The sequence below is a fragment of the Musca autumnalis genome, unplaced genomic scaffold (genome assembly GCF_047663935.1).
Source record: "Musca autumnalis isolate F117 unplaced genomic scaffold, ASM4766393v1 scaffold_3, whole genome shotgun sequence".
NCBI lineage: Eukaryota > Metazoa > Arthropoda > Insecta > Diptera > Muscidae > Musca > Musca autumnalis.
Window position 1 is genome coordinate 158,128,838 of NW_027411866.1, and position 20,261 is coordinate 158,149,098.

General features: G+C 40.3%; 2 protein-coding genes across 4 annotated transcripts; one reads left to right on the plus strand and one right to left on the minus strand.

The window, feature by feature from the left end:
- Positions 1–1,074: 1,074 nt before the first annotated feature.
- Positions 1,075–19,561, minus strand: Cdc50 (cell cycle control protein 50A). 2 transcript variants are annotated; one of them, XM_073975114.1, is made up of 8 exons: positions 19,428–19,561; positions 19,279–19,371; positions 18,848–19,119; positions 18,010–18,217; positions 17,740–17,942; positions 17,478–17,613; positions 17,246–17,411; positions 1,075–1,767 (listed from the first exon to the last, which is right to left on the minus strand). In XM_073975114.1, the coding sequence occupies exons 2-8, from the start codon at positions 19,337–19,339 to the stop codon at positions 1,722–1,724; spliced, it is 1,092 nt and encodes a 363-aa protein (XP_073831215.1). In that variant the 5' UTR covers positions 19,340–19,371; positions 19,428–19,561; the 3' UTR covers positions 1,075–1,721. The 2 variants fall into 2 exon arrangements, with proteins under 2 accessions (XP_073831215.1, XP_073831216.1); XM_073975115.1 differs by having other exon boundaries at positions 19,279–19,360; positions 19,428–19,516.
- LOC141398011 (uncharacterized) lies at positions 11,033–15,012 on the plus strand. Of its 2 annotated transcripts, none has more exons than XM_073975117.1 (2): positions 11,033–11,546; positions 14,870–15,012. In XM_073975117.1, exons 1-2 carry the CDS (start codon positions 11,033–11,035, stop codon positions 14,935–14,937), a joined length of 582 nt encoding a protein of 193 aa, XP_073831218.1. In that variant the 3' UTR covers positions 14,938–15,012. The 2 variants fall into 2 exon arrangements, with proteins under 2 accessions (XP_073831218.1, XP_073831217.1); XM_073975116.1 differs by lacking the exon at positions 14,870–15,012 and having other exon boundaries at positions 11,137–11,275; positions 11,335–12,325.
- Positions 19,562–20,261: the final 700 nt, after the last annotated feature.

Consider the following 20,261-nt stretch of genomic DNA (forward strand, 5'->3'; position numbering starts at 1 on the left):
AAATTTTTTGCAACAAGTTATTGTTTTGGGCGCTGTTATCTTCTTCTTCTTTATTTGCAAATCCGTATTCGGATATTAGCGATCATACAATGTTGATTATTACAGAGTTGTTTGATTGTATATGTATAATAAAATAAAAAAAATATTTCATTCAATTATAGCTAGATCTCTATTTCTGGCGGCGCTTAAAAGGCTTGTTTCATCTTGGTGTCCTGTCCATTCCTGAATGTTTTTGATCCATGTTATTTCTCGTCTCCCTCTCGGACGGCGTCCTTCTATTTTGGATCTTATGATAGCTTGGAGGAGATTATATTTTCTGTTTCTCATAAGATGTCCCAAATAAGCAGTTTTTCTCGTTTTTATCATTCTGATCATTTGACTTTCGGTATTCATTCGCCGGGCGCTGTTATGACGGCACAATTTTCTGGTGCAATTCCATACTACTTGAGATAATGGTCCAAAAGCTCCAAAAAAAGCCTGCCGGCACCAATTAATCTAGGTAGTACGTAAGGTAACCCTCATAGGGAGAAACCGATTTGGTCCGAACGTTATACATCGTCTTATTTTTTACAGACTCGGATTATGTCCGAATATTGACTACTACCACACAAAGTTTAGGAATACGGTTTAAAGACTCGCCTGGAATAGTTTAAAAATTTTTGGCAACATGTTGTGTCTGGGGCCCTAGTCAACTAGACGGTACAATTTTCTTTGGGGGCAAGTTCATACTTCCTTATATTGGTCTATGAATCTAAAAACCCATATAGACGTCAGAAGTATTGTGTTTAATTACTTTTAAAGTTGGGTAATCTAGTTCCTAGTTTACTGTAGTAGTTCCTAAACGTATGAGTAACGCCATAAAATCTAACTTTCGATATTACGTATACGCAGTTTGTTCATACAAATGATGTGGGGGAACTGCGTAGTGCACTATATAGTTCCATTCATTTCAATTTTTTTCTTTTTCTTCCCACTTCGTTCTTACTTGTTTCTTTCTCTTCACATTGTTTTGACTTACAACAATGCTCATAGTATTCTCAAAGTATTCCATCCCGAGCCCAATGAATCAAATAGTTTGATGTATACATTTTATTTTATTTAAAAGATCACAAGTGATTAAATGTATTAATAAGTTATGTGCTTATATGATAATACAAAAACAACAATTATGTATAACGAAGAAAATGTCATAGAAAAAAAAGATATACATACAATTAATTTGTCCTTATCAAAAAAAAAAAAAAAAACAATTAGAGGTACACGGAATTTAAATATACAAATATTTAGGATATTACAAATCAGCAGATTTATATCAAAATAATAAGTATGTTTATTTTACTCTAAAGAAATATTAAATCAAAAAAGAGCATTAAAAAAGAAAAACAAATACTTATCAAATATAAACAATACTATAGTATGTAGTAAGACACTTGACAGTTTTTCCAATATAAACGTATTTAAAACATCTAGTTACATTTTGTGTAAGTATATTAATACGTTTCTCGTTATATCTAAGTTATAATATTAAATTTTGTTTTTGTTTTCTGATAGACTAACACACAAAAACGTACATAGGTTGAAAAGGGATAGTAGTGTTTAAAAACACACAAAACAAATGATAGCTTTAACATTGTCACAAACTAAAGATGCATTCACACAACACGTCCATAGTAGTGTTTTGCAATTTTTCTTTGGATATTGATTGTTTATTTGTTTATCGTTTATGAATATGGTGTACGAGGGTTAACATTGATCATTTCCGCATTGCTGTAAATAAAAGGAAATAAAATAAATATAATATTATTATTATTTTGCGATAAGATACTGTATAGAAATTAAAATAATTCACAAGTTAAAAACTAAAATCTATAACTTTCCGAGTCTTTCAGGGTTTCTTGAAATAAATTAACTCGTTCATATAGATGTTACTCATACGTTTTGGAACTACTACAAGGAACTAGGAACTGGATTACCCAACTCTAGAAATGAGGTTAATCTCAAAAAGTATAGACATCCTTAAGAAAAAATTACACCACTGTAATATTTACTCTAATGATTACCTCATATAAAAATTTAAACCGCCGAGTGGGAACAACTCTTTAAACCTAAACAAAACATTTTATTAGCCTTTGTAAGAGAGGAACAGATTCAGTTGGCCTATAAAGACAATCTTCGAACATGATCTGTAGTGCGATTCTCTAACTCATTTTTTGAGTTACCGACAAAAATCGGTAACATTAAAACGCAAACTTTATGACTTATTTTTATTCGTCGCTAACTTAGCGAAAAATATCGTTAATTACCGAATTTATAAGCATATTAATTATACCGATTTTTGTCGGTAACTCAAAACATCAGTTAGTGAATTGAGTTTTAAAGTGACTGGTACGCACATCATAATATATAATATAAATAATGATGTGCGTACCAGTCACTTTAAAAGCCGTAAGTTAGGAAGTGTGAACTTCCAGAAGAAGAAAAGTATCAGTTAGCTTTGCCGACTGAAATGTACCCCCAGCCTGCGACTCACAGTCGATCAAAATACCGATCTAGCGTGCAGAAAATCAAAAAATGGAATTGAGTGAGTGACGTAGGGGATGAATGATACCAAGCAACGGTCTTGACCGGCTTTAACATGGCAAAGCCCAGGATTTATCTTGGTCCCTCTTTCATCTCAAGTGGACACTGACCTCCCCGTGGTGTCACCTGGGGAACTGCCTTTAACACCCGTTAAAGGTAGTGAGCTAACATGTGCCGCGCGTTCACCCATAAGAACGTTAAAAACTTGGGTTTGGGCGTCGGGTTAGTAACCCTCCCCTAGAAAAAACATTCTACTATGAAAAAACTAAAGAAAAGAAAAACAAACCCCTCTAAAGTTGACGAGCCCCGCAAACGTTTTAAGGACCATGATCTGCGAATCTGCACCTGGAATGTTCGCACTCTTTATAGAGAAGGTGCAGTCTTCGCATTGGCAGACGTACTTGAAAAGTACAAGGCCGATATTACTGCCATACAGGAAATACGATGGATTGGGAAAGGCGTCACAACAACACCTAAAGGTGACGCACTGTATTATAGCTGCCATGACGTAAAGCATGAGTTTGGTTGCGGATTCGTAGTTAGTCGGAGACTAAAACATCTGGTATCCAGCTTCACCCCAGTGAATGAAAGACTTGCTGCAATTCGAATAAAAGCTAAATTCTTCAACATCAGCTTTATTTGCGCTCATGCTCCCGCTGAAGAAAAGGACGAACAGACCAAAGATATATTTTACGAGCGCTTAGAAGAAACATATGACCGTTGCCCTGCCCATGACATTAAAATCATTCTAGGCGATTTTAATGCCAAAATTGGAAAGGAGAATATCTTTGGCCCAACAGTCGGGAAATTCAGTCTCCACAGTGAAACATCTGACAATGGTATGAGGCTGATAGACTTTGCAGTTGCAAAAAACATGGTAGTTAGCAGTACCAGATTTAATCATCTCGATATTCATAAGGGCACCTGGCTGTCTCCAGATCAAAGAACAAGTAATCAAATTGATCATGTTGTAATAGATGGAAGACATTCATCCAGCGTGTTGGATGTACGATCGTTCCGAGGCGCAAACATTGATTCGGACCACTACCTTGTTGCAGCAAAGGTACGTACCCGTCTAAACGTTGCAAATAAAGCAAGAACAGACACAACGCGGAAGTTGGACATCGATAGGCTGCAAACACAACAGATAGCCACAGCATATTCCACTCAACTAGCCCAATTGCTTAACGCGAGCACTCCTTGTCCCGATAACATAACAACACAATGGCAACATATTGCCCACTCCATGCAAACAGCCGCAAAATCCATACTTGGATTCCAGAGACCTCCACAAAGGAATTCATGGTATGAAGTGTCGTGCTGCTACCGAAGAGAAAATGCGGCATATAGAGCTACTTTACAATCAGTAGCAACGCGTAGCGCACGAGAGAGATATTGGGAGAAAAGAAGAGAAGAGAAACGTGTTTTCCGCAAGAAAAAGAGAGAAATGGAAAAGCGGGAGTGTGAAAAAATCGAGATGTACAGGAGCCAGAATGAAGTCCGAAAATTCTACCAAAGAGTGAAACATCAAACAGATGGCTTTGGTACAGGCACATCCTCCTGTAGAGACCAGCAAGGTAATCTGGTAACAGATACGGATAGCGTGCTCAGGATATGGAAGGAACATTTCTCCAATCTGCTGGTATCCAATAGTAGCGAAGACGATGATACCACAGATCCAATCCCAGAAGATGGAATAGAATGTATACCGCCCGGCCAAGATGAGGTAAAAACAGTAATCAACCGGCTGAAGAATAACAAAGCAGCAGGAGCCGATTGCTTACCAGCCGGGCTGTTTAAAACCGGAGGCGACGCGCTGATAAGGTGTATGCATCAGCTAGTTAGCACCATCTGGCAGGAAGAACGCGTACCCGACGATTGGAACCTGAGCATCCTATGTCCCGTCCACAAGAAAGGAGATAAGACTGTATGCTCCAACTATAGGGGCATAAGTCTTCTCCCTATTGCCTATAAGATAGTGTCAGGGATATTGTGCGAACGACTAAAGCCAATGGTCAACGAAATAATTGTACCATACCAATGTGGCTTTAGACCTGGCAAGTCCACCATTGACCAGATATTTACCCTGCGGCAAATCCTAGAGAAGACCCAAGATATGCAGATCGACACATTTCACCTTTTTGTCGATTATAAAGCAGCATTCGACAGTCCCCTCCGATCTAAGGTATTCCACGCAATGTCTGAATTTGGTATCCCCGCAAAGCTCATCCGGCTTTGTAAGATGACTTTAACTGATACTAGGTCCTCAGTTAAAATTGGAAAGAACCTCTCCGAAGAATTTTGTACCAAAAGAGGTTTCAGACAAGAAGACAGCCTTTCGTGTGACCTATTCAACATTTTTCTGGAAAAGGTTATACGAGATGCAAATGTCAAAAGAAATGGCACAATTTACACCAATAGCCACATGTTACTTGCCTATGCTGATGACATAGACATCATGGGACGATCAGTAAAGGAAGTAACTGATACCTTTAGAAAGGTCGAAGCAGAATCTGCGAAAGTGGGTCTGGCGGTAAACGGCGAAAAGACCAAATTGATGGTGTCAACGCGCAAAGCGTCCATAGAGCTCGGACCAACTGTGGAAGTTGGTACCTACAATTTTGAGGTAGTTAAAGAATTCGTCTACCTAGGCACTGCCATAAACACAACAAACAACATCAGTTGTGAAATAAGAAGAAGAATTGTATTGGCCAACAGATGCTACTATGGTCTAAGTAAGCAATTTAAAAACAAAGCCACATCTCGTCAAACAAAAATAACACTATACAAAACGCTGATACTACCCGTGCTAATGTATGGCTCCGAAGCATGGGTACTTGCGCAAGCAGATAAGGCAGTGCTTGGTGTGTTTGAGAGGAAAATTGTTCGAAAGATCTACGGGCCGATTTGCGTTGACGGTGAATACCGACGTCGTATGAACCACGAGCTATATAAGCTATACAAAGACATGCATATAGTTAAACGTATCGAGATGCAACGATTGCGTTGGCTAGGCCATATCATGAGAATGAGCGATGATGAACCCTCTAAAAAGGCGTATGAATACATGCCACATGGCGGTGCACGCAGAATCGGCAGGCCTAAGCTTCGATGGAGCATACAAGTGGATGAAGAAAGGAAAAGGCGCGGTATTCCAAAAAGTCAAGCGAAAAACAGAGAGGAATGGAGATCTTTTCTTAGTTCGGTCTATGGAAATGTTCTGTAATGGGCCAACTAAGTAAGTAAGGAATTGAAAGAAATTATGAAACGTTAGTACAGTATTGAGTGTGTTTCTGCTGTCCTGTTAGTGGTGTTTCTCAGTTGATCTGGAGGAGGGTGTGGAGGGTGTGGGCTAACCTTCGGTTCTACGTTCTTGCCGGTAGAGACCACATTTGAGTCTGATAGACCGTCTTCTTTTACTGAGTTCAGTTTTGGACCCAGCCTCCGATGTGAGTATTTTCAGCGGTGAGAGTGTGTCAAGCCTCTGTCTTCGATCTCTTCCTCAATGAAGACATCGACAATGAGATTCCATCAATACTGCTGGAGTTCTTGGGTAACTGATGGTGGTTTCTTTTGAATTTCTAAACTATGTTTAGGTTCATCCTGTCTACAAACTACCTTAGGAAATTCAACGACCATCTATAGCCACATTTTCTTTTTGTTTCAACGATGCAGCGGTGATTTGCGGCCGTGTTAGAGCTTTTGGAATATTTTTAGCATGCCTTGACCGCTTCTTGCCTATGGAGTCTAAGTCTATCGGATTTGGACGACGAAGGGACCTTCTCGATAATCTCCGCAACTGGATCAATCAGATCAGAAGTCACGCATTTGCTTGCCGACGACTCATGCTCATTTTATGGCGTTTGAATTACAGTCACATCCATTTCGTATTCAGATGAGGATGTATAGATGATGTTGTTGACATGACTGAATCGCAGATTCAGAGTCTTTTCAGGAAGGGTGGATTTCGTTTAGGTCGGGTACCACTGTCCGTCCCGAAACGTTAGTCCTAATATCCCTAGGCTGACATGCGCCAGTCAAGGTGTGAATTGCCGAGTTAAAGTAATTTTTATACCCTCCACCATATGGAGGGTATAATTAAATTTGTCATTCCGTTTGTAACACATTGAAATATTCGTCAGAGACCCTATAAAGTATATATTATTGATCAGCATAAAATTCTATGTCGATTTTACCATGTCCGTCTGTCTGTTGAAATTAAGATACAGCTCGCAATTTTAAAGATAGAGAGTCAATATTTGGTACAGAAGTTTTTATTACTTGCAGGATGGTTGGTATTGAAAATGGGATATATCGGTCCACGTTTTGATATAGCCCCCATAGAACGGTACCTCCCGATTTTCGGTATTTTTAAGGTTTTAGCTTAATTATCTTACCAAAATGGCTGAAATTTGGTATTTAGTTATCGTTGAGTGTATAGAACTTTCCACCTGAAATTTGTTGGTATAAGTCCACGCATTCATATAGCCCCCATAGAACGGTACTTCCCGATATTCGGAATTTGGAGGTTTTAGCTTCATTATCCCACCAAAATGCCTGAAATTTGGTATTTAGTTATCGTTGGGTGTATAGAACTTTCCACCTGAAACTTGTTGGTATAAGTCCACGCCTTCATATAGCCCTCGTAGAACGGTACCTCCCGATATTCGGTATTTTGAAGGTTTTAGCTTCATTATCCCACTAAAATGGTTGAAATTTGTTAATTAGTCTTCGTTGAGTATGTCCCGGGCCACACTAGACTAATTTCACTGAAACTTTGACATGAAATTATTCGTCTCTAGATCGAGTTCCATAGTAGAGTAAAATCATGAAATTGCTGTAGTGGGGAATTCGACCTAAGAACACCTAATTTCATGAAATTTTTTAATGAAATTCACTCTAGTGTGGACCGGGACTATATAAAACGTTCCACTTTAATTTGTTGGTTTAGGTCCACGCCTTCATATAGCCCAAATAGAACGGTACCTCCTGATATTCGGTATTTTGAAGGTTTTGGCTTCATTATCCCACCAAAATGGTTGAAATTTGGTAATTAGGAGGAGCTAAGTACTTTCGTAGATGAAAAGAAACTAATCATTCCATTCTCTTTCAATTTAATTTTGGTGGAGGGTATAAAAAGTTCGGTCCGGCCGAACTGAACGTTTTGTTACTTGTTTGTTTTAAACTGTTGTTGTTGTTTGTATTATTATACATGCGCTATTGATATATTGGGAGTATATAAGTCAACCATGGCATAGCCCTCCTTTACCATGCCAAGAACTTGATGACTAAGTCTATACTCGTTGTGGCGCCCAAGTATTGGTACACTAGTGAACACCGTTGTGTAGGAGATCACTACATTCATAACTTTTTGTTTGGTCACAGTTTCTTTCCCTCAAGACTCCGGAGTCCTTAAGAATAGAGCTAAGGGTTATGGAATATCGATGTAGGAAATTGTGGCCAAAAGCCCCCACATCGCGTCAAGATAGTTGTCCTCAGCGCTACCCGCAGGTGTTATCCGATATGGACCTTCTTGTAACTTGATGTACGTTTAGAAGATATTTTACGATGTGCAAAGTTTCGGTCAAATCAGATACTCCATTCGTATGTATTCATCTTCAGTCATTTGATTGGTGTCGGCAGGGCTTTTTAGAGCGATTGTACTCTTTTAATAGGTGTGATATGACCTTAAACTGAACGTGTGGGAACTTTTTGTGTGTGGAAGGTTTCTGAAGGAGTGAGTGTACTGTACTCATAAAGTCAATATTCGATCCTGATCTGCCTTGAAAAAATATTGCGAAGAAAAAAAATTTGAACCAAATCGGTTTGATCCGTGAGGATTTATCGCGAATAATTTTAGCGAAAATATAAACTTTTGTGGGGGAGGTATCGGAAGGAGTAAATCGGTATGATCATTCTTCGAACTTGGTCTATCTATTGATCGTTTGGTCCGTACGAGAGTTATGGTGCGCTCCAGCAAGCCAGACAGACGAATGGACTTAAAATTGTCTGAAACAGATTTTGCCCAAACATACTTAGGGTAAAAAGCAATATTTCGATGAGGCACATTTTTATCGTATCAAAGTGTATATAACCAAGTTAGCCCAAATGCTGAGGGTTTAAAAAAATTGTTATAACCATTACATGCTATACCTACTGTTGAAGTTCCCACGGGAGTTGCCAATCTTCTACTGGGCGCGTCTTCCCGGGTGGCGGATGGGAAGGGGGTTTCTGAGATATGCGGGGTCGGCAGCGCCCGAGGGAAACTGAAGGTGTTTACTGTCTCCACATATCTCAGAAACCCTGGGGGTTTGTTTCTCTTTCAAACCCCCCGTGGACCAAAATTGGATCGGGGTAGTTCCCTTAAATAAATCAACTAAGATGGGTAAAAGACGTAAAAGGAGTAAAGTTACGGTGCAGGGAGTTAATAACCCAGTACCGGCGGTAAGCGTTGGTGAGATCACAAGCCACGTACCGTCGAGATCAAGCGATTGTGATCCGGCTGTCTCAGGTGTGGATGCCTTGGCACCTACAGCCGTAACTGCTACAAGTGTAGTATATACAACCCGAAATATTGTTGACGGACCGGTTTTTCAAAAGGATAATGCTTTAGCCAAAACTGGTGTTAATCAGTCCACGGCTGACAGGACCGAAGTTTTGGGCGGGGACGACCTACATCTCAAAGTTATTGGGGACAGTCTGGAGAGACAGAGTAGGGAACTCCTTGACCAACTGGAGAGACTTGTTCCGACCATACCACCAGAGGACATGCTCAACAATCTCACCCTCACTGACGACGAACTGGACATTACGGTGATCCCAGCTGAGTCAACAAGAAGGTCTGATGACGACATGTCCACTGACGGTGATGTGGTCGAAGAGGTTGTGAACCTTGGTTCGCAACCACAGACAAGTCGCAACCAGTCTGGTCCTGTATCGGCACCAGCCGATACTAAGCTTCGAAGGCAGATTGCCACGGAGTCAATGGATGTTGATGGAGAACCTAGAGATGATCCATCAACAGCCACTGACTCTAAGTCGATGACCATCGAGGGGGAATCAACGGAAGCTCCAACAATTGCCACTGACTCTGAGTCTCCGGCCTGCGTTGGGGAATCCAAGGAAACCTCATCGACGGACACCGACGCAGACGCAATTTCCGCCAAAGAGGCTTCAGATACGAGGCACTACAAGCGTGCAGCTTCGTATCTGCGCAAGTTCGTGGGAAGGGACGCGAGCTCGCATACTAGGAGAGAGATCATGTTCATCAAGAGCAAGCTGAACAAATGCGGAAATTCGAAAGAATTTATCCAAATGCACCCAGATGCGAGCTCTTGGTGGACAAAATCTTTCTCCCGAACCCTGCTTCAGCTTCAGCCAAAGACTCAGTAGAGACTGCGGCGACAAGCAAAAAGGTGGAGGTGAAGCCTGCTGCTTCTGACAGCAAGGTGGAACCTAAAGCTGTTCCGAAGCCGAACCCGAGCCAGAAGGGACTGGAAAAGGATAAGGGGCATAATCCGACTCCAAATGATTCTCGTAAGAGTAGTCAACTGGAGAAGGTGACTGTCCCAAATCCGGCTCCTACCCCAACTAATGAGGGTAAAGCGGACGAACAGAAGGTGTCTAAGACCTGCGCAAGCCACTCGGGAGTAACGACGGGTGGATCGACTGGGACACCATCGACTTCGGAGAAGACGAACAAGTCCTCGCAGTCAAAGACTGTGAAGCGAGTTCGCTCTTCAGAAGGCCCTCAGCCTTCGCCAAAGAAGACGATGATCTCTCAGACGGTCAACACGGCGAACTCCTATGCTGGTGTCCTTGCTCACAAAGCCAAGGGAAGCAGCACCAGTACTGAGAAGGCGTCCACCTCCTCAGGAAAAGCTGTTACCAAGGCACGTGAGCGAGGACGTAGGAAACCCTACGCCAAAACGGCCACGGTGGCAAACGATGACGAGCTCCTAGTAGCAATCATCGACCGAGCTGACCCCTTCGGGAAAATCAGCGAAAGTCACTGGTTGCTCTTCGAGACTCGGCTTCGTTTAGCCATTGTGTCCACTGAGGCGAACCAGGGTGACCGTCAGTTTGGTGGCGCCTTCCTTCACAAGGGAGTTAAAGTCATTAAATGTCTCAACAGGAGCTCGCAAGAGTACCTTAAGAAGACAGTTAATGGCTTTGATGAACTTTGGGAGGGGGCAGAAATTGCTGCGGTGTCTATAACGGAGATTCCGTCCAGGAAGGTATTCCCAGCATGGGTTCCCCCACCTACCGTGGATAAGGAACTTCTGCTGAGGATGCTGGAGCTCCAGAACCCCGGTCTCCTTACTAAGGACTGGACTGTAATGAGTCTCACCCCTTGTAAGGAGAACGGAGGGATGGACATTAAGATGGCGGTAGACTCCTCAGGAGAGGAGTACCTTAAGATTCGTGAGGGAAAACTGAACTTTGGTTCAGGATGGGTTCGGTTCCGACTGAGTCCACCTCGCGGAAGTCAGTAGGAGTAGGCAGGCGGCAGGTGCTACGCATTTTGCAGATTAATCTGCATCATTGTAAAGCAGCTGCCGCCGAACTACTCCTGTCCCTCACGAACTCAGAGGTAGACATTGTTCTAGTCCAGGAACCTTATATATATAAAAATAAGGTCTCTGGACTGAACAATGCCAACTTCGAGGTCTTTGCATCGTCCGAAGGGGACAAGGTGAGGACCTGTGTGGTAGGTAGGAAGAACCTCAATCTAATCTTTCTATCTAATTACAGTAATGGAGACATGTGCACGGTGCGACTGGAGAACGGCAGGGAGAAGGCCACTCTCCTGTCCTCAATCTACATGCCGTATGAGGACCCTGATCCACCAAATCAGGGGGTACACAGGCTGCTGAAGGAGAACCTGGGCGTTTGTAACGTTATCCTTGGATGTGACGCCAACGCCCACCATTTTCACTGGGGCAGCAAAGACACAAACACTAGAGGTGAGTCGATTTTCAATTTTATATTATCTTACAATCTAAGAATATGTAATATAGGAAACGATCCCACCTTTAAAATTAGAGGCAGGGAGGAGGTCATTGATCTAACCCTGTCTAATTTAGATGATTCTGTCGTCAGGAACTGGAGGGTATCCAACAAATGCTCCTTTTCGGATCATATGAGGATATACTTTGAAATCTCTTTCGACCGCCAAAATCCTTATAGGAACCCGAGAAGGACGGACTGGGGAAGGTTCACTGATCTGACGAACCATCAACTGACACTTCCCGGAAGGATAGAAACAGTTGCTGAGCTTAACAGTAAGGTGTCCAACCTAACAGAAATCCTTCTTCGCTGCCATAAGGATGCCTGTCCATTAACTTATCCTGGGAAGAAATCCCAACCGGTGTGGTGGAACAAGGATCTTGGCGAACTACGGAAAAACACCAAAAAATTGTACAACAAGGCGCACTCGACGAAACTTGACAGTGACTGGGAATCGTATAAAGCGAGTTTCACCAAATACAAGAGTGAAATCAAGCGCGCCAAAAAGAAGTCATGGGTTTGTTTCTGTGAGTCTGTAGAAGGGGTAAACGACGCTGCCAGATTCCGTAAGATACTCTCGAAGGACCCCAAATCCATCGGTAGTGTCAAAAAACCGGACGGCACGTGGACAGACTCAGGTCTTGAGACTCTAAACCTTCTAGCTGAGACCCACTTCCCTGACTGCACGGATGCCAGTAACCTTCACATTGAATGTGACAACTTCCAAGTCCAATAGTCAGTGGACGAGAGCCTCATTGATAAGGTTGTAAGCAGAAACAAAATAAAGTGGGCAGTAAGTACATTCAAACCCTATAAGTCACCTGGTCCAGATGGAGTAATTCCTGCGATGCTTCAATTTGCTGCACCGCAGATATACCAAATTCTGGAGGAGATCTTTAGGGCCTGTTTGTTTCTTTCCTGCGTACCAGATCTGTGGAAAGAGGTAAAGGTAACTTACATCCCCAAAGCGGGGAAAGCCAGTCACTCTGCACCGAAAGACTGCAGACCTATTAGTCTATCCTCCTTTCTCCTCAAGACACTCGAACGACTGATCGATCTGGAGATTAGGAGCTTTGTAGACACTGCCTCGCTGAGCGACTCGCAGCATGCCTACATGAAAGGTAAATCTGTCGAAACTGCTCTTCATGAGGTCGTGGGTTTCATTGAGAGAAATATGGAGAACTCAAACTTTACCTTGGCGGCTTTCCTAGATATAGAAGGAGCCTTTAACAACGTAAAACTTGAATCCATTCATCTCTCGCTTAGATCGGTCAACACCCCGGAAACCCTGATCTGCTGGATAAAGAGAATGCTGGAGAGCAGGATCATAAATTCCAGTATCGGGGAGTTGACAACAAGGAAGACAGTAACACGAGGTACTCCCCAGGGAGGTGTACTCTCACCGCTGCTGTGGCTACTTGTGATAAACAATATTTTGGCGGAATTCGACAATCAGGGCATCAAGGTTGTCGCATACGCGGATGATGTAGTTTTACTAATAACTGGCAAATTCTTGTCCACTATTTCGGAGCTTATGCAAAGAGCCTTATCAAAGCTGTCTCGTTGGGCCACCACAAATGGCCTTGGTGTAAATCCAACGAAAACAGAACTGGTATTGTTCACCAGAAAGCGTAAGCTTGGCGACTTCATACCACCAACATTGGATGGAGTGCAGTTGCATCTATCTCCTGAGGCCAAATACCTAGGTACAATCCTGGATTCTCAACTGAGATGGAAAAGGAACGTCGAGGAACGGACGAAGAGAGGTATGATCGCACTCTATTCATGTAAGAATTCTATTGGGAAAAGTTGGGGTCTAAATCCAGCTATTATACACTGGTTGTATAATACTGTGGTGAGACCCATCCTATCCTACGGATGTCTTGTCTGGTGGCATGCGCTTCGACACAAGTCGAACTCGGGCAGCATAGACAAGGTGCAAAGGGCAGCCTCGATCCTGATAACTGGAGCTTTTAGAAGTACACCACAAGCAGCTCTGAACGCGATGCTAAACCTCTTGCCCACGAGAATTAGCATCAAAGGTCAAGCAGCACGTAGTGCTCTAAGGCTACATGAATTGAATCGTTGGCGTGACAGCACCTATGGTCATGCATGCATTCTTCGAGAGCTAGGGCCAAACCTTGGCTTAAATCAACAGGGGAAGTTCAGCGACTACTTATCACCAATCCATAGATTTGATGATTTTGAGGTCGTTATCCCTAGTAGAGATGACTGGATCCGTGGTAACCCTCCTCTGGACGGTCTGGCTTTCTATACAGACGGTTCCAAGATGGAAGAAGGTACCGGAGCTGGCGTCTACTGCGAAAAGCTTTGCCTCGAGTACTCCTATAGGTTGAACAGCGACTGTAGCGTTTTCCAAGCAGAAATCTTCGCGATCAAAATGGCCGCAGAGTTGATAAAAAGTCTGGATGCTGAAATCTTTGAACCGGTGACTATCTTCGTTGATAGTCAGCCGGCTCTTAAAGCCATCAAATCCCCCAATATCAAGTCTGAGGCCGTTCTTGAGTGTAGAACTGCTTTGGCGAACCTAACTAACGCTGTCCGACTCTGCTGGGTACCGGGTCACTGTGACATTGTGGGAAACGAGAAGGCAGATGAATTGGCAAGACACGGATCTCAATCAACAAGTCAAGCTATCACTGTTTCTATTAAACCACCCATATGTCACGTTTTTCGGAAGGTGGAGACGTTCTTTGAAGAACAGGCCAAGGAACTATGGCATAATGAACCAAGGTGCAACGTGTCAAGGGCCATTTGGCCGAATCTTTCAACAAAAAGAACAACTTCGCTTTTAAGTCTGAGTAAATCAGAAATCAGGGTATTGACGGGAGTCATTACCGGCCATTGCAACATCCGAGCTTTTATCGGCAAATGGCAGGATGATGGCGTGGACTATTGCAGGCTCTGTGAAGATGAGGAGGAAACGGAGACGATCGAGCATATTATATGTCGTTGCCCGATGTTAACTCGAAAGCGGTATAGACTAACAGGAGTACGCTTTCCTCCAAGCTTAACCTTCTACTCAAACATGGAACCAACAATCATAAACAACATCATTAAAAATCTGAAGTGGCTGGGACGGCGCGACCCATAAGCGTAACTACTTCTCTGACAGTTTTTTCCACCATCGCCAAAAAAACCACCCTCTCTGTCTTTATTACATCTTCATTATTTCTTATAATTAATTCATTTATTATTATTCTCCAAACCACACCCCCCTTTTTTCTTTATTCTTCTCTCTTTTCTCTTCTCTTTTCAGGTAATTCTGAACCTCCTTTTTTCTTTATGGATGATCACAATGGACCGAAAGGTCTCCGAGTGGCGTAGTCAATATACATATATATTGACTACACATCCCCAAACCTAACCTAACCTAACCTACTGTTGAAGTTTCAAAACATTCCGAAAGTAGTTCTCAAACTATTCGAAGAAAATTAGATTTTGTTTGGGTACAAGGAGAAATTTACCGTTATAGCCTATTTTCGAATTTGATTTATGTTTGAAAAATACCCCCAAAGGTACAAGGGTGATTTCACTCATTTCAATGAGTGCACGTCGATTAATATTAGCTCAATGATATGGGACATACTTTTTATAGCCGAGTTTGAACGGTGAGCCTTGAGATACCTCTTGCAGAGTTTTTCATAGCTGAAATACTCCAGAAATGTCACCTACATTACACTAGGTATATCTTAGCAACAGTTTAAAATTTGATGTTGTCTGGCCTTGCAAATCGAAACCGAACATTCAGTCAGTGTACAAGGCGGGTGGGCTTTCCACTGTCCATCTTCGAACTTGATCTAGGTTTAAAGGATATATTACGACGTTGGTTGGAGTGCCGGAGTTATCCTATACAGCTTATCGTGAGACGTGATTTAAGTTTGAAAAAACTATTAAGCTGTGCAAAGTTTGAATCAAATCGCTTATTCCCTCTGAGAGCTACCGTGTGCTGAGGATATAACGAAATTGTTCGTGTGGATATTTCATAGTGTCTTCATTCATGACATTTAAATGTCTTCAATAATGTGCCCGACCCGTCCCTCTTTCTATCTAGGAAAAAAATAAATTTGTGATGGAATGTCCTTATCTGAAAATCATCTGGTTTGAGGTAAGACTCTTCTCTACACATTGTTTGAGAAATTCCATGGTTCAAGACTTATTCCTTTTATGCTAGTTCCATGATTCTGATATTAGTTGGATTGAACCCACAAAGGTCCGCACTTTCATTTGGCAATACCACCATCTCTGCAAGGAGATTTGAATTTACATCTATCAAATCAGATTATATAGTTGGAGAGAATGTCATAGCTTGGGATGTGATGAAGTGAAATATCCAAACATAGAGAACGACACGGATCGTGCTGTATCATGTTTCCCGTAAAATCTGTGGCTGGCATATAAAACGTACCAACACATTAACATTTTTAGATTTTCTCCAAATATTTCAGTTTCACATTAATGCATTGCAACTGCGAATGCATAAGAAAAAAAATGTTACATGTTTGTTTTTACTGTGTTAGAAATGCGCAAATGTGACATTTTGAAATGCATAGCTTTACAGCTGTTAAGTATTATGGCCTTATGAAATACAATATTAAAGACATTTGCAAAGCAACTATCATTTCGGAATTCAGTATGTGTTTCGTGTTAAGAGTGCAAGTACATTTTTTGAGGTGCCTGGGCGTATTGTATAATTGCAACAACATGTTCGTGCTCTAAAAAAAATCCATTTAAAAAATTAGCATGCAAAGGCCAGATATTCAGATTCTTAATATTCTGCGAATGGGATAAAATGCAATGCCTTATCTTTATCAAGGCTGAGTGAACCCTAGGAGCTTCACCAAGCTTAATACGAATATGGACTTGCATTGAGATAGTTTCAAAAGGTTAAAGAGTGAGATCAGAAAAGCTAACAGAAAACTCCGTTTTAAAACTATCCACTATTAAAGCATGCAAAATTTAAATATTTAGTTTTACAGTATATTCTGGACATGGAATGCAGAAATCCTAATTAAATCCAACTCTTCATCTTCAGTTATGCTGAGAAAACCCTCGAAGCTTCCTCAAGCTTACCATTTCTGGACTTTCGAACATGTGATATTATTCAATAAATAAATGAGTGGATGCAGGATAGAGCAATATCGTAAATCTTCTCTATATTAGTCTAAGGTGGCCTTTTAACATACGGCCTTTAAACGGCACTTAATTAAACGACAATTTTAAAGGTTTTAACAAAATATTGCAAAATGTATGTGGCAGAGAAAGAAAGAAATTTACATGGCATGCTCCTTAGAGATCCGATTACTATGTTGAAAGGATATAGAGCCTAGCCAGTCTGTGTCTAAAGTCAGCAACCTATTCCTATTATTTAGATATATAGTTATAATTGGAAAATATTGATTAGATCAAAAACCTGGAATATTCTGCAATAAGCCTATGCTTAAATAATCTTGGTCCAATTGGGTTGAACTATTATGTTGGGTAACTTGTGTGATTAACTTTTAAGCATTTTCAATTTAAACGTGCAACTCATTTTGTACACATTATAATATCCCGCTTACAGATTAAATTTTGTGCAATCTCCCTTGTGTAAATTAAACAAAGAAATACTTAATATTACGGTAAAATATCAAACCTTTTACTACACTTGATATGTATGATCAACAATGCAATGCCAAGTATAAGACAAATACAGCCAACAACAATGTATGCAATGCCCAAAAATGGATTTTTGCCACCCAACAGAGAGGTTGTTGATAATATCATTTTCTTGGAACCATCAAAAGCAGAAACAGGATATTCTAGAAATTAGAACAAAAATTAAATTGTGTTTTTAAAATACAGTGTTGGACAAAAAAAATACTTACGGTAATCAATATGCAATTTATACTGTCCGCTTTTAAGACCATTTTCAAAATTAGGTTTGCTATGATCTATGCGACGATACAGTTTGCGAAAACTGGGCAAGGCAGCTGTGCGCATCCAAACAATTAAATCTTCATTCTGAAAAAGCAGAAAGCGAATAAAATGTTAATTATCGATTTCTCCTCTAATAAATGAAACTTGTTGAAACAAAATATTTAAACACATTATTTTTAAACAAAGAAATATAAATCGCATTAAATGTACCTGGAAACCATTATTATCTGGATTTTCCGGATCCAATTCCCATAGCGGTTTGCTCCAGAATTTTGGCTTGGCAAATTTGCCATCTAAAGCTGCTTGTAAGCTTCCCTGAGGATTGCGGAATTTCACTTGTTTATCCGATGGCCATGCAATGCCAGTATTCAACAAAGGAACTGGATTGTTATTAAACTCCAATGTTAATGTATCTAAGGGAGACGTATAAGAAAATCTTTTTAGAAAGACAATTCAAAATTTGAAAGATTTTCACTTTACCATTGAACAGAGAATTTGCTATAGCACCACAGGGAGCAATTGGCATTTGCACACCAGTTTTTGGATCATCATCATAGGCAAATGGTACGCAATCTGTTGAAGGTGTTTGCGACAAACGTCCGAGAAGTTGATCATCATCTCGCGATTTTACATATCTTCGGTGATTTTGATAGTAATTACTAAGGCCATAGTACATATAAACATTGCCCTGTAAAGAAAAAAATAAAAAATGTATTAGGACATATTATATAAGAGGTCTCTACGGCTGATTTACATCTAGATTTTCGTTTAAAATAAATGTTGAGTGAACTTTTAATTTCTGATTTGATTACCTTGAAGAAAATCTAGACAAACAGATTTAGACGGGACAGTTGAATATATCAGGTGTGTTGTGCGAACTTGCACCGCACGCTGGCGTCCCTTAAGCTCTATTTTAGCTAAGGCACCCTAACATCCCCTGACAACATGTCCAAGCCAGAGAAACAATATTGATTTTATTATTTTTACTACTACTCAAGGTTATAATCCGTTTACAAAGTAGAAGCGATTTCAGTATGATGAGTAATTTGCGATATTAACCCAACACCTGATAAGACTGTGTGTAATCTTTGTAGAACATCATATGCAATATTTAGCATTGTATGACTTTTCTAGTGGCATATTTTGAAGCTACCAAAATACATATTTTTCATATCAACAACCATAATTCTTTATTGAACACCATGGTTTCTTCACGATTATCTCAAAGATAAGAGACATTTAATCGCAACAATTAATTGCCACTAAACCCTTAAATAACTTTAAAGATATCAGTTTCTATTTTATTACACATACTCACCACAAAATCTTTATCGAGGGTGAAAGTAATTTCACATTGACAAGTTGAACTTGGGTTCTGTTCAATATAATAGGAACAGGTCATATTATTTTGGCCAACTTTAAGACAATCCGTATAGTCAATGACATGTTCACTAACTTCATCCGAAAAATACAGCAAAGCTACGCCAACAGGAATAAAAAGTATACCGATGATGAAAAATGTGGGTAGAACAGTTCCAGCCGTTAAGACAGGTTGCCATGCTGGTAAACGTTGTTGTTTGAAGGCGGAATCTGAAAATGGAAAGGAAAATACATAACATTCAACAAAGGTTCTTTCATTTACATTGTTAGTCATATCGTTTGCTGAGTTCCCCAACTCCAACTACTAATCACTGCCATTCAACTGTTTTCGTTCTCACGTACATTAATAGGCAATGATTTTCTTCTTACCTGAAGGTCGTTTGGATTTTTGTTGCAACCCTTGGGTTGCCTCTACAGGCTGCGAAGCCATATTTTTGCTATAAATAAACACCTGCAAAATAACTAAATACTTAAAATTAAGCAAAGAAACTTAATAAAAATATTAAGAAAAACAATACCAATCAACTACGAAAAATTTTAACACCTCGTAGTCTGTCTACAAAATACAAAGAAAACCAAGTCGATTGAACTTTAAATTGAGGCGAACGAGTACTGCCAAGTATTTTATCGACGGCGTCAAAAAATTAAACTTAAGCATTAGGGACGTTCACAGTCATACAATTTATTTTGATTAATGATAGAAACACAAGCATGGTATAAGCAAAGAGGTAGATTTAAATGAAAAAAATCTATAGAACCCTTGTTTTTCTTGAATTCCTAAAACTTCAAAATAAAAGCAACAAGTGGGTTTGTTTACAATGAATTTTTTGAGCATTTTATAAAAAACGCGAAAAATGAATGAAGGGTTAAGTTTTCTCCATATAATCGAGTTGTGAATATGATAAATTGATTGTTTCAATGCAAATCTCACCAATTGCTTCCATACAAATGGTCTAAAAACAATTTTAAAAATCATTGAATTCGATTGTTTTTAAAACTGTTTGGCATATTATTCAAACACCACACACACATACACAGTTTGTTTATATTGTTTTGAAGTTTTAGGCATACTCGAATGAAAAAATTTAAATTGGCATAAAGCTTTGGCTAACCTTTCTTATTAAACCATGAACACAAGGACTTTTGTTGCTTGCTTCATGATTCACGCTCAACTTTATGTAAATGAATAAAGACCAAGTACAACCTAATTCAAATGCCATTCTGCATTCATTTATTCTTTTACACAAATTGAGGCTTCAATAAGCATGAATTTGTCATTGTGTTCTCACCTTAATAGTAAATAGTACAAAAATTAATTAAAAGGTAGAAAAGTTCGATCTGAAAGTGAGAAC